At 30.1% G+C, this 14,665-nt stretch overlaps 3 protein-coding genes across 5 annotated transcripts; 1 reads left to right on the top strand and 2 right to left on the bottom strand.

Moving 5' to 3' along the window:
- Nucleotides 1–67: 67 nt before the first annotated feature.
- Nucleotides 68–3,874, bottom strand: LOC118442289 (fatty acyl-CoA reductase 1-like). Its single transcript, XM_085661917.1, has 9 exons — nt 3,791–3,874; nt 2,858–3,030; nt 2,106–2,199; nt 1,773–2,018; nt 1,493–1,638; nt 1,126–1,419; nt 725–1,021; nt 389–646; nt 68–271 (listed from the first exon to the last, which is right to left on the bottom strand). The coding sequence occupies exons 2-6, from the start codon at nt 3,028–3,030 to the stop codon at nt 1,275–1,277; spliced, it is 804 nt and encodes a 267-aa protein (XP_085518043.1). The 5' UTR covers nt 3,791–3,874; the 3' UTR covers nt 68–271; nt 389–646; nt 725–1,021; nt 1,126–1,274.
- A 789-nt stretch (nt 3,875–4,663) lies between these two features.
- On the bottom strand, nt 4,664–14,366 carry nclb (PWP1 homolog no child left behind). 3 transcript variants are annotated; one of them, XM_035867831.2, is made up of 12 exons: nt 14,150–14,364; nt 13,702–13,830; nt 13,417–13,605; nt 13,107–13,258; nt 12,676–13,027; nt 12,465–12,591; nt 12,211–12,381; nt 11,775–12,127; nt 11,428–11,699; nt 7,302–8,704; nt 7,106–7,221; nt 4,665–6,979 (listed from the first exon to the last, which is right to left on the bottom strand). In XM_035867831.2, exons 1-12 carry the CDS (start codon nt 14,150–14,152, stop codon nt 5,417–5,419), a joined length of 4,830 nt encoding a protein of 1,609 aa, XP_035723724.1. In that variant the 5' UTR covers nt 14,153–14,364; the 3' UTR covers nt 4,665–5,416. The 3 variants fall into 3 exon arrangements, with proteins under 3 accessions (XP_035723721.2, XP_035723723.2, XP_035723724.1); XM_035867828.2 differs by having other exon boundaries at nt 4,664–6,979; nt 12,465–13,027; nt 14,150–14,366; XM_035867830.2 differs by lacking the exon at nt 14,150–14,364 and adding an exon at nt 13,925–14,099 and having other exon boundaries at nt 4,664–6,979; nt 12,465–13,027.
- On the top strand, nt 9,917–11,113 carry LOC118442362 (uncharacterized). Its single transcript, XM_035867876.2, has 3 exons — nt 9,917–10,077; nt 10,457–10,556; nt 10,822–11,113. Exons 1-3 carry the CDS (start codon nt 10,005–10,007, stop codon nt 10,919–10,921), a joined length of 273 nt encoding a protein of 90 aa, XP_035723769.1. The 5' UTR covers nt 9,917–10,004; the 3' UTR covers nt 10,922–11,113.
- Nucleotides 14,367–14,665: the final 299 nt, after the last annotated feature.

Genomic DNA, 14,665 nt, shown 5'->3' with positions numbered 1-14,665 from the left:
GACAAATTCATAAAGTTCTAGAGAATAGACAAATAGATAGGCGGGAAAATTCAAAATTAACTCTACATCATCATGACCAAAAAAAAAAATTTATTCAATCAATCTTAAATCGAGAATCAGTTTCTATCCCGTTACATTCTTGCGTCCTTTCATATTTTTAATTCCACAGAAGGAAAATAAAGATGTATAAAGAAACTGTAATAACAAATAAAGACCCCAAAGTAACAAAATTAATAGCACAATTCCCGTCGTATAATGAATTATTCGCAATCTGAAATTGTTAAATAATAAAAATGACGATACAAACTTAAACAAACAATGAAAATTGTTTAAAAAACAACGAAAAACAAGTGAAAATATAAAAGGTAGAAAATAATAACACATTTACCTTTCATGCAAAATTTTAGCATCGTTTACCGTCTCCAAAGGATCATTTCGCACAAATACTCGAACTCCTTTACAATACGTTAGAAAATAAGAATCCCAGTCGAGATCGCTAATATTAAAGAAGAATTTATTCTTATCGACAACAGATAGTTTATTCCATAGCTTCAAAACATTATCATTAGTGAATTCCCATTGATGTGTTGCAAAGAAATTCATCACATTGGTCAATTTATGCATCCTTCTATAAATATTTAATAACCTGAAAAAGAGTTTGCGTTTCAATCATAATGAAACACTACATCGTCGCTTGAAGCATCTAGATATCGGCCAGTATTACCTTGGTTTGCTACCGACGAGAAAAGGTAGTGAATCGACTATAAATCCTGGTATCCAGTGAAGTAAAATTATGCATAAATAGACAAAGTATTCATTTGTTAATGGTAAAAAAAAGGAATACCACAAGCATTTTCTATATGGTACAATAGAATAAATTTCCAACAATTTTAATATACAGTAATTCCATTTCACTGGATTTTCAACATAGGAGACGATATTATAAATTGGAATCTCTTCCGCGTCAACTGTTAAGGACTTGTCATCATTATTGAAATTAGTAATAACCGATGATATAGATCTACGATAAAAAATATTATTTAATTTGTTGTAAATACTATGCAAAATATAGAATTAAACTTTTCTTTTTGAAATAAATCAAAAAAGAAAGAAAACAGATCGCACCTTTTTTTCGCGGTGTCCCATGTTGACACGATGATATTGTTGACTACATAATCAGCGGGAAAATGTCGTGTACCAATTTCGTATCTAAATTCATCACACGTACTATACCCAAAGCAATACTTAACGCGATGCCAGTCAATCCGTAGAGATTATTTGTCCAACCGGGAATCGGATCTTTTTCCGTTGCCAAAACAGAGGATGGACGAAGTCGGAAATCCTCTTGAATATTGCCGTACAGTGTCTTCACAAATTGCTTTTGAGTAAGTGTAAGTGTTGGGCCATTTTCCGAGTAACCTGCAACATGAATGATAATGCTGATCGAATTAGAATAAAGGAAAAATAAGCGAATGTGACCTCGTCACATTACTCTGGCGTGATTAAGTCCAATTGATCATCGTTCAAAGTCTCCGTCAATTTTATTATGTCTTCAGTCTTTAACGGTGGATTGTAATATTTCTCTTCGATTCTTTCATAAATGCATTGCGAATATGCCGTTGACACATAGGTAAAAACCTAAAATATATTGCATCAATAGTAAAATGTATTGTAACGATAAACGTTCTAGTAAAGTTAATGTAAAATAAGTTGATTCCTTTCCGATTCGATACGCGAATGTATATGCGATTCGTGTCAATAGAAGAAAGTACCTTCAAATTCGGCATCTCTCGTGCAAGCAAAAGGAGATCTCTCGTTCCTCTGACGTTTACATTAATTATGGAACGAAGTGTATCATTGAAACGTACCGATGCTGCGCAGTGAAAAATCACTTCAGTATCTTTAATACGTTCGCTGTCTTTTCCTGACATTCCTAAATTCAATTCATTCATATCGCTTTCTATTAAAACGATCTTCTTTTCGACATCTTTCTGTTCTTCCTTCAATCGTTCGAAAAGCTAAATAACAAAACACACATCGCACAATACTTGCGATTTCATTTACAATATCAAAATAAGCGATAAAAAATTTGCAAGGCTACTCACGATATCGTTAAAATATTCCTTAAATCGAGTCTGCATATCCTTCTGTTTCTTTCCTCTCATCAATAAATAAATCCTTTCAATTTTTGGACATGATCTATGAATTTTAACAATACGTTCATAGAAACTTTCTCATGTAAAATAAATCCATGTAAAAATAAAACATCGGGGTAGTTGTTCGAGCGTTTATACTTTTGTGGGATAGTTGAGGAATACAGAAAAAATAGATAATTAAGAAATAATAAGAGGGTATACGTATATCTGTTAAGAGATATTCTTAATATTTCCTTTTCCTTCGAGGCTGATATTTAAGAGGAAAATAGATATCTTATGTTTGATCTTGGTTACGAATTCATTCTACAATATTCCGAGATTGTGAAATTTCTTTACTAGTTTACAAAGCACTTCTCCGAAAAAGCAAATGTATATATATTTAATCGTTGCATCTCTAATTAATCTTCAATTCGTTAAAAAAAAAAAGGATACCTGCTTTATTGTTTTTAGAATTGGAGAAAACGATACTACTAGTCCATAATCGAAAGGATTCACGAAAAAAAAATATAATGTTGCTCAATGACTCGCTCATGGCAAAATAAAAAGCATATCATCTATTCATATGCTTCAGTAATGAATTAATTACTTTGGTCATGAAAGATCATTTAATTAATATTCGTAAACCTAACGATAAATTGGAAAAATAATGTAATCGGAGATATATTACCGCGATAGGAAAATAAAAATACGATCGTTTCTACCTCAAAAGTTTTTCCAGTATAAGTCGTCCCAAAAATCCAGAATCTCCTGTTATCAGTATTTTTCGTCCAGAGAAAAACTCAGAAACTTCGCTTTCTTGATTAAAATAATTCGATTCGTCTACCGTAGAAAACATGATCCTTTCCTTACATGTTTGGGCGTCCAACGAAGTCATCTTTTGGTTTTATTTTTTATGAAGTAGAAAGAAAATAATTTTACATGTGACCAAAAATTAATAATTTTATATGTAAAAAACATTAACACATGGATTTATGTAAAAATCTTGATTTAATAATAATAATCATTTGATAAAAAATAATAACAATCAATCTTAGGAGTAAATTGACAAATAAAATGAAAAAATGGATTTAAACGCACTTCTCTATGCATTTATGAATCGGTGCTTATGAAAATGGTTTTAGTTATATATTTATTGTATTCAGATATATTGGAGAATTTGGATTGGAATTAATTTCAAATTATTTTTTTATGATGAATAACGCAGAACAAAAGTAATTGTATTTATTATTGAAAAAGAATGCCTTTATATAATTAAAAAATATTAAGAATACCGTTTCTGATGTCTTTTTCAATAAATTTTTGTGATACTCTGGAAGCCATAATTTTTTACTGTTTTTCCAAAAATTCATCATACTTAGAAATTTAAATAATATTTTACGTACTTTCGAATTTTTTTCCGATGAAAATTTAAGTTGCGAACACCATTTCACATATTTTCGTTAATATAAAAGGCTATCGAAAGTGAATAAACATAATATATTTATCTAACATAAATAAAACTATAATACTCCAATTTTTATTAAATAGTATTATATGGCATTCTTAGCTGTCTATTAAAATTTGAAATTTTATAAGAAATTACATATTTTCTTAATATCGAAATTCATATGATGTATGAAGTAATTTTAACTTACCTTTAGTTAAAAGATTTTTGATCTTATTAATGTGAATTATAGTGCGGTTGATTTCTGACTTTAAATACCTGACGAAACTCCTTTATAAAAGAGACAAACTTATCGAAAATGAACTTTGTATTGTTAATACATATTTATTGTCGTAGTTTTAATTCATAATTCATTAGCTTTAAATAAATTTCAAAAGAAATATGGTTGTATATTTTCATTAAAATTGACATAGTCATCATATTTTAAGAAAATAGACAATATTTAATATTTTAAGAGTTACTTTTATGTTATTATATCAATATCACATATTAAAACATATTTTATTAAAGAATTTTTAATGTTGTTATACTTTAATGTTATAATATCGTGATCATTAAAATTATGTATTAAACGTAACTTTAAATACATTAATAATAAATGATTAGGCGAATCGCTGAAGGACGAACTGTCGCCATTTTTCTGTAAATAGATTCATAAAATACTACCGGATCTTGGATATAAAGAAAGGCGGAATAATTTTAAAATTAACTGTCATCATTTCTGGAAAATAAACTTGCTCATTATATCTATATATTATTTATTTGCACGATGTTTTTAATTTCTAAGTAGCTGTATTTTATATGAGTGTGAAATGCATTTATGTAACATTATAAATTTTTACTATGAATAGTTTGTTGAATAAGTAATTTTTTAAAATGTTTTTATTTGTAGTAATATACATTAGTATTTATAATTATATTAGTATTAATTATATATATATATATATATATATATATATATATATATATATATATGTATATATATTTCTAATATATATATATATATATATATATATATATATATATATATATTAGAAATTAAATAATATATATATAATTAATGGAATGATATAAAACTCAAGGATAATGAGCAAATATATATGTAAGCTAGCTATGTAATAGATATTGGTACAGAAAATATACAATGTTTGCTGTCATGTACTATTTTGCTATTTTAATTACTACTTGTTGTTACTTTATTCTAAACTACTAAAATAAATATAAACGTTATTTCATATATTTACTGTAGTGAGTTTTGCATCCTTCGTTGTTCTTGACGTTTGATAAAAATTGTATTTCTATAATAAATGTTCATTGTTAGATCGGAAAAATGTAATATTTATTATCTCTGTATACTAGATATCGAAGATGAAAAAATATTGTATAATCGTTCTTTTAATTACATGATCATTCTATTAAAAAAATAAACCAAATTAATATAACTAACGTTCCTAACCTATAAATAAAAAACATTTTCTGATTGCATGTAATTGTACGGTTACTCTCCCAATATTTAAACGCTCTGGGTTTTATTATGCCAATTAGAAATTATACTGACTTATAAAAAAAAGATTTTATATTAAAAGATTTTATGTATATATATATATATATAATGTGTGTGTGTGTGTGTGTGTGTAAGTGTATATATGTATATATCTATATATTATATTATTCTTATTATTTTTAATACTTATGCCGCAAAATTTTTATATTTATTAATTTAAAAATTCGGAGGATAACAGCAGCAGTATATTAAAAGAAAAAATGTGAATTTAAAAATAGAAATACTTGGACAAATGTACACATGCATGAACTATTAATCTTTCTGAAATATACTTAACGGATCTTCGACTATCTTTTCGGCCGTTTTTTTAAGATCTCGGGTAACAGATTTTTTTACGATTGGTCTACTTTCTATCGACTTGGATTCTACCAAAGATGGTTTACCAAAAAATTCATTATCATTATCATCACTATCAGTCGCGAACAATGATTTGGCCTTTTTAGAAATTGGTTTTATAGAAGCAAATATATCGTCTTCCGTACTTGACTGATCACCAAATATGTCGGTAGATTTGGAAGTTTTGACAGATCTGCCATCAACGGATGAAATACTTTCAAGTTTTCCAGACTGTTGAGGAACTTTGAATGATTCGACTTTTTGGGTTTGTACTGGCTGCTCTGCGAACAAACTATTAACATCATCATCGTCATCGCCGGCATCGTCTTGGAAAAGATTGATTTTCTTTTGTGAAATCTTTGTCGCTACAATGCTTTTTTGTTCTTCGTTTTTCGTCGATACCTTCTTCATGATGGAACCAAACAAATTATCATCTTCGTCGTTCTGACCATCTGAGTCCTTATCAAAGAAGCTGATTTTACTCTCTTTCAAAGGCTTTTTCACGGACTTTGTTAAAGGTACCGAAAACAGATCACCGCTTGCACCGTCCGCGAATAAATCTGAAACATGTTTTCTCACCGATTCGTCTTCCCTCGTTTTGATAAATCCACTGCTAAAGAGACTATCATCATCCGAAAATAACAATTCTTTACCTTTATCAGGCGAAGGAGTTTTCGTTACGAACGCAAATAATTGACTCGGATCTTTTAAAGGGTCGTAGCTGTTATCACGCAAAGGATCTATAGGTCCTTTCGGATACTCTTGTTCAAACACATCGTTCGTGGTTTCTGTCGAATCATCCATTTGTTCGTATTTATTCTCTTGAACTTTCGTAAAACATTCGATCTCATTCGATTTTACTTCTACCTTTTTTTCATTCTCTACGACGAAATCAGTATCAGCTATAGAATTAGTATGATTATTAACTTCAGATTTGATCGAATCTTTTTTAATAGTTTTCTCGGTTTCATCGTTCCCACCAATGATAGTGTCTCTCAAAGGTCTACCATATGTAGACTCTCTATCGGACAAAAGATTTTGAATTGGTGAAAGTATTGGTGCTCTTCCAAACAAAGTATCTTCTCTTTGTGGATCCTCTGGTAAATCTGGTGGTACATCAAACAAATCTTCTTCGTCGGTTGATGGAGACAACAAAGTGTTTTTATTCACGCTTATCGAACTTTCTTTGCTAATACTTCCAAGTTCGGATTTATCATCAGCTATCGAAGGATTTAATTCAACATTTCGTGGAATATTATCGAGGAAATTGGAAGAGGACAACAAACTCAAACGATCGGCGTTCGGAGGAACATAGGCAAGATTCATTGAATTTGACGATTCTTTGGAAATAGAATTTTCATCTTGGGGAATCTTTTCGACCGTATTGATGGTATCAAAGTTTAAACCACTTTGTCTGAGAGCGGATTTCCGTGCATGCCTACTTTGAGGCCGACGTTTTGCTTGAATTCTCACTCGACTCTGTCAAATAAAAAAAAGTTGTGTTAATTATTAATAAGAAAAGATTACATAATACGCAATATAGTAATATAGGTAAGCCTATTTTAATTGATGATTTGACGACAATGAAAACAAATATGTAATTACCTTTGACGCAGTCGAGAGCGTTTCTACTTGTGCCGGTACATCAAAACTAATTGCAGTTTCGGCGTTACTATTACCATTACTTGACCGAGCCGTTTCTTTCAAAGGTTCATTACCTTCTGCAAGAAGAAAAATATTAATACATAATATCTCTCACAAACACACACACACGCGCACACACACACACATACACACACACCTGTTGACAAAGTTCGAATTTGTGTACTGATGCAGCCTCCGTCATCGCTATCCCTATCGAACACCTCATCCTCTTCATCCGTCTTCTCTTCACTCTTTTTCCACAACGGTGGTGTATCAGTAGGAGAAAGAATTTTTAAATCACCCATTTTCCCCATTAGATCTTTGATTTTTCCTGAGACTGCTCGACGTAGCACTTGAGAATTATCTTCCGTTAACAACGGAGTTGTGGTAGTAAGAATGTTTAACGTTGTCGGTGGATGCTTTTTATTTTCAATATCGACGCTATTATTATCATCAAAGTTATCAGAAGTCTTGATATCTACTTGAGCTGATGCTTTCTTCAATACGATTTGATTCGATTCCTCGGTATTCTCTATCTTACTTTCCACTTCTATTTCGCCTTTATCTTTCCTATCGTTAGCAAATAGATCCTCATAATTATCATCTTCAAAGAGGACGTCCTTCCCTTTATCCTGATTGTCCTCTCCTTTATCCTCCTTCTTAGACGTGGCTAAAAAGTTATTGGCTGTTCCTTCCGATGTCTTTTTTAACAAAGAAGTTTGACGTTTAACATCTTCCACTTTTGTTTTGTCTTCCCGAGATAAACTCTTCTTATCAATTACTTCTATCGTCTTTATCGGTTCTTTCGTCGAAAAGAGATCACTTCCACCAGAATTAGTGGCAAAAGTTGGCGATTTGACTCTACTTTCGATTCTCGTATTTTTCACTCCAAACAAATCATCAACGTTATCGTCTTCCTCGTCATCAAAAAGACTACTTTTCTTCGATGTTGTTAACTTAACCGAAGGTTTAATAATATTACTCTCTCTCGAAACGTTCGTACCATGAATTTTATTGACCGAAAAGTTATCGGACGTAATATCCAGGGCTCTTTTCGAAACAACCGTGTTATCCTTGTAAGGTTTCGAAACATTTCCGAATATATCAACGTCCGGTGAATCTTTGTTACCGAAAATATCGATGTCCTCGTCAAAAAGTCCCTTACGATTGGACAATTTATTTTTGTCCGAATATTGAGGAGTCGTAGCTAAAAAGTCCGTACTCTTTTGTGACCTTGAACCGGAACTAGTTGTAGAGAAAAGTTCATCTCCGGAATCCGATTCATCAAAGAGTGAAGATATCTTCGATTTGTTCGTTTTCGAATCTGCTTTAGGAAGAGGTGGTGGACCAAACAGATCCTTATTCTCAAAGACATCGTCCAATCCTGTCGATATCTCTGTTATTTGTTCCACGTTCGATTGATTGTTCGACGTCCTCAAGGAAGTAGAATTAACTTCCGGAGGATGCAAAGTGTTCGCCACGAAAAGACTATCGCTGATGAATCTCTCACGATACAATTCTTCCGAATTTAAACGAGTCGAAGTATATACGTCATCTGTCCTGTAAGTGTAAAAGAAAACAAAAACATAATAGAAACTATATACGTACGTATGTTTTTAATGTTATATATTATAGATTTATTTATGATCCTAATAGAAATAAAATATTAATATAGAATACAGATTAGAAGAACACATTTTACATCGTTAATAAAATAATTCTGATTTAATATTTCAGACAGATTATTTTACTGGAACAACAACTATCTTGTTTTAACTTTTTAAATAAATTTAAAAAAGTATTGAGATATCTCATAAGTCATAGGTCGCAAGTCGATCAGTCCAATATTCTCCACTATTTAAGTTCTTAAAAACAATAACTGTGCATGCATGAAACAATAAAACAATAAAAAAAGCGATATGAAATAATGGAAATTTTTTTCTTTATGCAAATATATAACGAGCCGCCGGTTACTCACCTGTGATAAGATATGCGTCATATATAAATACGCAGAAAATTTATGACTCCTAAACTAAAATTCATAAATTATACATAATACTTATGTATGTAATCCAAAGGATTTTATTCATCATATATTAATATAAAATGTCAATTATTTATGTGACTTTATCAAGAGGTGAAATGTAAGTATAACATACTTCTTAGAACATTTTTAATTTGTCATATCTCCTTTCTTTAACCCTATCCCTACGCTACGTATTAGAATAAAGCTTAGTTTTTAGTCACATCTTTTCTAGTAATTGATACAGACGCACTTCTTTTCTGTGCATATACATGCTATTGTTTTGGCGAATTTTTAACGAACAACGAATAACAAATAATGAGATTTTTTCTTAACAATCATAATTGTTAATGACAATTAATCCGATAATCTGTGTAGAGTGGACGAATCAATTAAATCATAAGCGTGCATTTATCTTGACCGATCGGCAAACATTATTTCCTAGTAAATATCATACATAATTAATTAGTAATTAAGATATATGTACCTTTTTCATCCAACAAATTAATTTTCTATATGTACAATTTTTAATTTTATTAATTTTTCTCGAATCTAACATCCGCGTTATACAATGTATGTACGTACGTTATAAAAAAACGTACAGCATAAGTAAAGATATACTATGATGAAATCATATCTGAAGATAACATTTAAATGATTTATTTCATGTTGAAATGAGTCCGTTATTCTAAAACACGCCATCTCTTCATGCTCGAATATATAAACAATCTTTTCTCCGAAGCTCGTGCAAAACATATAAAAGCAAGCAAAGATTATATTAGATTATATTAGTAGTGTTTCAGAAGGAACGATCGATGCTAGACGTATCATTATTAAATGGACAAGATGAAATCTATATTCGTATTTTGTGGAATATTAATTGCATTATGTCTCTTCTGGCAAGTTGAAGGTAAACAAAATTAAACATTTTGTTGTGTTCAATAACAACAAAAGTACATACAAATGATTAGTTTATAAAAGAGTTGATCAAATTCTTGAAAAGTTTCAATATTTAAAAATTCGATTCAATGAATTAGTTGAACCATAGTTTCCTTGAACATCTATACTGATGACTCTTAACCGTAGAAACTTCGATCGATAATATATAGTATGTAAGCTTTATATACTATAGTAAAACTTATACTATATCAATATAGACAAGACTCTACAATGATGATTGTGAAATAAAAGAAAAAATTAGTAAATATTGGATCAGATATGCAATAAACAATGTCTATTGTTCAAATAATCGATTGACCATTAAAAAATCAAAACGGAATTTTTTTCAGGAAATTGTCAGTGGAATGACGAAACACTCTCAGTTGGTGAACACATTCGTAATTGTACAAGGATCTTCTGCAATGAGTCCGGCGATTTCTCTGCACTCGCGTGAGTCAGATATGATACGAGTAGAATCTTAAATTAACGAAAGATATGATCTTGATTTGTACGCGCTATCTTTCTTATGATTTAAAATCTAATTTTGCGTCATATACGAGCTTTTTATATAGCACGTATAAGTAATACTAAAACGGTCTTCAACTTAAAAGCAAGTTACGGTCAACAGAATTTTAAAAAACGAATTTAATGGAAATGTGAATATAACATGGTTAAAAGTACATAAGTTTTATAAAATATTTCTTTTTTCTTTTAGATGTCCAGTGTATACCTGTAATGAAATAATCGGATACGAAGACGAAGATTTAAGTAAACCTTATCCAGAATGCTGTGGAGGACCAATCTGTAAAAATTAAATACACCCATGCGTTGTGCGAGCATATGACTATCCGAAAGTTACAGAACAAATGATTGGAAGATGAAAATGACATCACGTAAAAAAATATTTTAAACCGTTTTATCAAATGCATGTTAACAGAATTATTGTCTAGATTATAGTGAATTATACTGAACTATACTGAATTATACTGAAGAATATTGCCTTGGAAGTTTGTTACGTTTACTCAATGTCATACTCAATGAGAAATAGTAGAGTGATTAATGTTTGTATCATCCTCTGTCAATGATAACTTTCATTTCATCCACTATCAATGATTTACTTAACATTTTCTAAAAAGGAAATCGCGAAAAATACGTAAATGTCTCTCTCTCTCTCTCTCTCTCTCTCTCTCTCTCTCTCTCTCTCTCTCTCTCTCTCTCTCTCTCTCTCTCTCTCTCCTCCTCTCTACGTATACAAAATGAAAAAAAGATCTATATATGTATATATATATATATATAGATAGATAGAAAATAGAAAACTTACGACATCGTTTTAATCGTTGTACTGCTTATACTGTGACGTTGAATCGAAATACCGCTACTGTTACCGCTATTTTCAAGATTAGCGTCCCAGTTTCCTGAATTTCCTGGCCTTGCAATAGAACTATCCGCGAATATGAGTTCGTTACTCGAAACACCTTCTGCGTCGCTGTTGGATGAATCCGATGACTGACGACGCGGTATTCTACTCGATAATGTATTCTCGATGGAAGAAGTCAAAATTCCACCGAGTATTGACAGATCACCGACTGGTTTCTAACGCACGAAAATAAAACACAATTGCATAATTAACAATTTGTATGAAAGTTATGTCTCACAATATTGTTGTACCTTTTTGTTATTGTTCTCCGAATTGATAAGATTCTGTGTTTCTTTTATAGGTTTACTGGATTGCTTTTTAGATGTTGCAAAAAGATCATTATCATCTTCTTCCTCGCTAAATAGATTATTGACATCGACATTGGACTCTGGTGTGCTTGTTGTCCAGTTGGTTTTACCAGTTTTGCCAATCACAACGTCAAGGAACTTCTTTTGTATACTTTCTGTATTCATAGCTTGTTTGCTCTCTGCTTTAGCATCTTTCGTAATCCTTTTTACAGGTTGTTTCGATGAAAAGATGTCATCCGAATCTTCTGAATCTCCATCAGCGAATAAATCATCAATCGCTGATTTTGGTTTTATAGCTAAGAAAAAATTAAATCTGCTCGACTCGATTTATTATGACTTGATTTGTTAAAATCTAATGTATATTACACGTTGAACTTACATATTGTACTGATAGGTGGTGGAACATCCATACTAGGTGGAATAATATTCGATTGAAAAACAGGTTGTTTTTCCCATAACTTCGTCGATACATTATCTTCGAAGATTTCTTTGTTATCGTCAAATAAATTGTTGGGTTTATCGTTAAAGAAATCTTCCATACCATCATCCTCTGATGTAAATAGATCGTCCAAAAGTAAAGGAATTATTTTTTCATCTATTGTCATATGTAATATGAAGATATTAAAATATTACCTTTAAATTTATTAATAGAAGGTTCTCTTGTTTCATTCGTTATCGAAGGTTTTTGAGCTTGTCGAACGCTACCTAATCTCTTGGCTAATTCTTCAGCAAAGTTAGGTGTCTCATTAGCAACCTGGACCTGGAAATTATATAAATATGTTTTAATTATGTTACGTATATTTTTATGGGTTACTTTGAACAATAATAGATATGAAAAAGAAACCTTTGGTAGATCCTTTATAGGAGTTGTAGAATCAGATGCAAAACTCATAGTATTCTGAGATATACTGTCTAATTTTCCATGATTCAAATACGAAGCATCGTTCGATCTTTCCGATTCGCTCAATGAAGAAGACAATCTGGCATTTATGGTTTGATCGTTTTTTGGGTCGAAAGATTCTTGTATTCTTTCTTCCTCTTTATCACTTTCTGATTCATCCTCTTCTTCATCCACTTGCTCAGATTCACTGCTACTGCTTTCTAAACCAATTTTATTCGAAGTATTCCATTTATCCGAACCAATGACATAAGGCAAAGGTCGCTCTTGATATGGATCTTTTGGCCCCAAAATAATACTGCAATAAAAAACATTCTATATCATTTATCACCTTATCGTTTTCTACAATGTGTAACGTTTTTAATAAATATAATAACCTCATAACTCTTGCATCACCCTCATCCTCGCTATCGCTATCAATAACTTCCATTCTTTTATACTTTTCATCCATTATATTTAAACCTTGTTTTATACTTTCACTTATATTGGCTATAAGATCTGTAGTTGGGAGTTCTTGTTCTTTAGAGTCCTGTTAATATTATTCACTTTATAACAGATCTGTTATATATATTATTTAATGTATTATTTAATAAATTAAATAATATTATATATATGTTATATATGTTATATATTATATATATATATATATATATATATATATATATATATATTAAGTCTTTTAAATACCTGTTGCAATTCTTCTATTTTTTTTTCAATTTCTATATCATCTTCTTGTACTCGACTCTCAATAAACTGAGTATTGGCTAATGCCAAAGAAGTATTGGTTACATTATCTATAATTATTGCAGTTTCACCCAATTGAGTTGTTAACGAATCTATTGCTTGTTGAGTTTTGTTAACTTTTGACACTAGATTCTAAAACATAACAATAATAATAAATAATGTATAAAAATGTATCATGTAGCATATAATTTAAATATAAGAGATATTATTTATTGACTTCCGTCTTACTTCAGAAAATTGTTGAAGATGTTTTAATAATCCTGCATCAGCTGCCAAACTCCATTCTTGCCTCTTGTTTCTCATTTCTTCTGTAGTCCATGATCGTTCCCATGATTTTTCCATTTCATCCGATACATTCTATCATTACAAATAAATTTAATCCATTAAATATTACTTTTTCTATTTTTTCTTACAATAAACATATGATATTTTTCGACAAAGTATTAATTACCTTAAATAAATTTTAATAAGTAAAATTATTAATTATCTTAAATTAAATTTTAATAAATTAAATAAGCTAATATTAGGCAAACAATTAAAACAGAAGAAAACATCAATAACAAGTATTTATATAACAATAAAAATAGCACATATAAAAACTGACTGAGTTATTCTCTTGTTTATATATCTTAACCTAATTTTAAAGTATATTATAAATTAATACCAATGTGCTTACCATATCATCAAATACAATTTCGTAATATTTAATTTCTTTCTGTGACACTACCGATGTTTATAATTTAAGGACACTTTTTCATCCAACAAATTTACAGAAAAACACCCACTTAACACTTGTGATTATAGAAACTTATGACAAACACACACACATACGATTGAAAGTATACGATTTCTTCGACAAAAGTGACAGGGACGTATGAAAGATTAAATTGATATTTTGATTCAATGACTTTCCAAATGGTAAAATAATTTCACGATTACTCGAATCTATTTTATTCAATATTGTTTATATTTCTTTAATAAACATATGAATGTGTGTGTATTATATTATTCGTTGTGAAAAATTATAAAAACGTCAATTAAACGGAATAAAAGAATATCTTTATTTTTTCGTGTCGTTTTAGTTTGATTATCGATATCAATATTCAAACATTTTATGCAAAAATGTAAGAAAAATATTTTTTATCTAAAACAGAAACAGGCTCTAGTATTTATTCAATACGGACCTGCTTCA

Source organism: Vespa mandarinia, chromosome 16, assembly GCF_050613455.1.
Source record: "Vespa mandarinia isolate Hongniang chromosome 16, ASM5061345v1, whole genome shotgun sequence".
Classification (NCBI taxonomy): domain Eukaryota; kingdom Metazoa; phylum Arthropoda; class Insecta; order Hymenoptera; family Vespidae; genus Vespa; species Vespa mandarinia.
The sequence above is the reverse complement of the archived record's forward strand: the minus strand, read 5'-3'. Positions and strand labels throughout refer to the sequence as shown.

What these genes read in the sequence shown, in the direction of transcription:
- nclb (XM_035867828.2), bottom strand. An exon ending in GGTGATGCAAGAGTTATGAG is followed by an intron (nt 13,028 to 13,106) that starts GTTATTATATTT and finishes TTTTTATTGCAG; the next exon opens with TATTATTTTGGGGCCAAAAG. An exon ending in ACAACGATTAAAACGATGTC is followed by an intron (nt 8,705 to 11,427) that starts GTAAGTTTTCTA and finishes TTACACTTACAG; the next exon opens with GACAGATGACGTATATACTT.
- LOC118442362 (XM_035867876.2), top strand. Translation starts at nt 10,005, where the DNA reads ATGGACAAGATGAAATCTATATTCGTATTTTGTGGAATATTAATTGCA. An exon ending in TCTCTTCTGGCAAGTTGAAG is followed by an intron (nt 10,078 to 10,456) that starts GTAAACAAAATT and finishes AATTTTTTTCAG; the next exon opens with GAAATTGTCAGTGGAATGAC. An exon ending in GGCGATTTCTCTGCACTCGC is followed by an intron (nt 10,557 to 10,821) that starts GTGAGTCAGATA and finishes TTTTTCTTTTAG; the next exon opens with ATGTCCAGTGTATACCTGTA.
- LOC118442289 (XM_085661917.1), bottom strand. Translation starts at nt 3,030, where the DNA reads ATGACTTCGTTGGACGCCCAAACATGTAAGGAAAGGATCATGTTTTCT. An exon ending in AGGAATATTTTAACGATATC is followed by an intron (nt 2,019 to 2,105) that starts GTGAGTAGCCTT and finishes TTTGTTATTTAG; the next exon opens with CTTTTCGAACGATTGAAGGA. An exon ending in GAGAGATGCCGAATTTGAAG is followed by an intron (nt 1,639 to 1,772) that starts GTACTTTCTTCT and finishes AATATATTTTAG; the next exon opens with GTTTTTACCTATGTGTCAAC.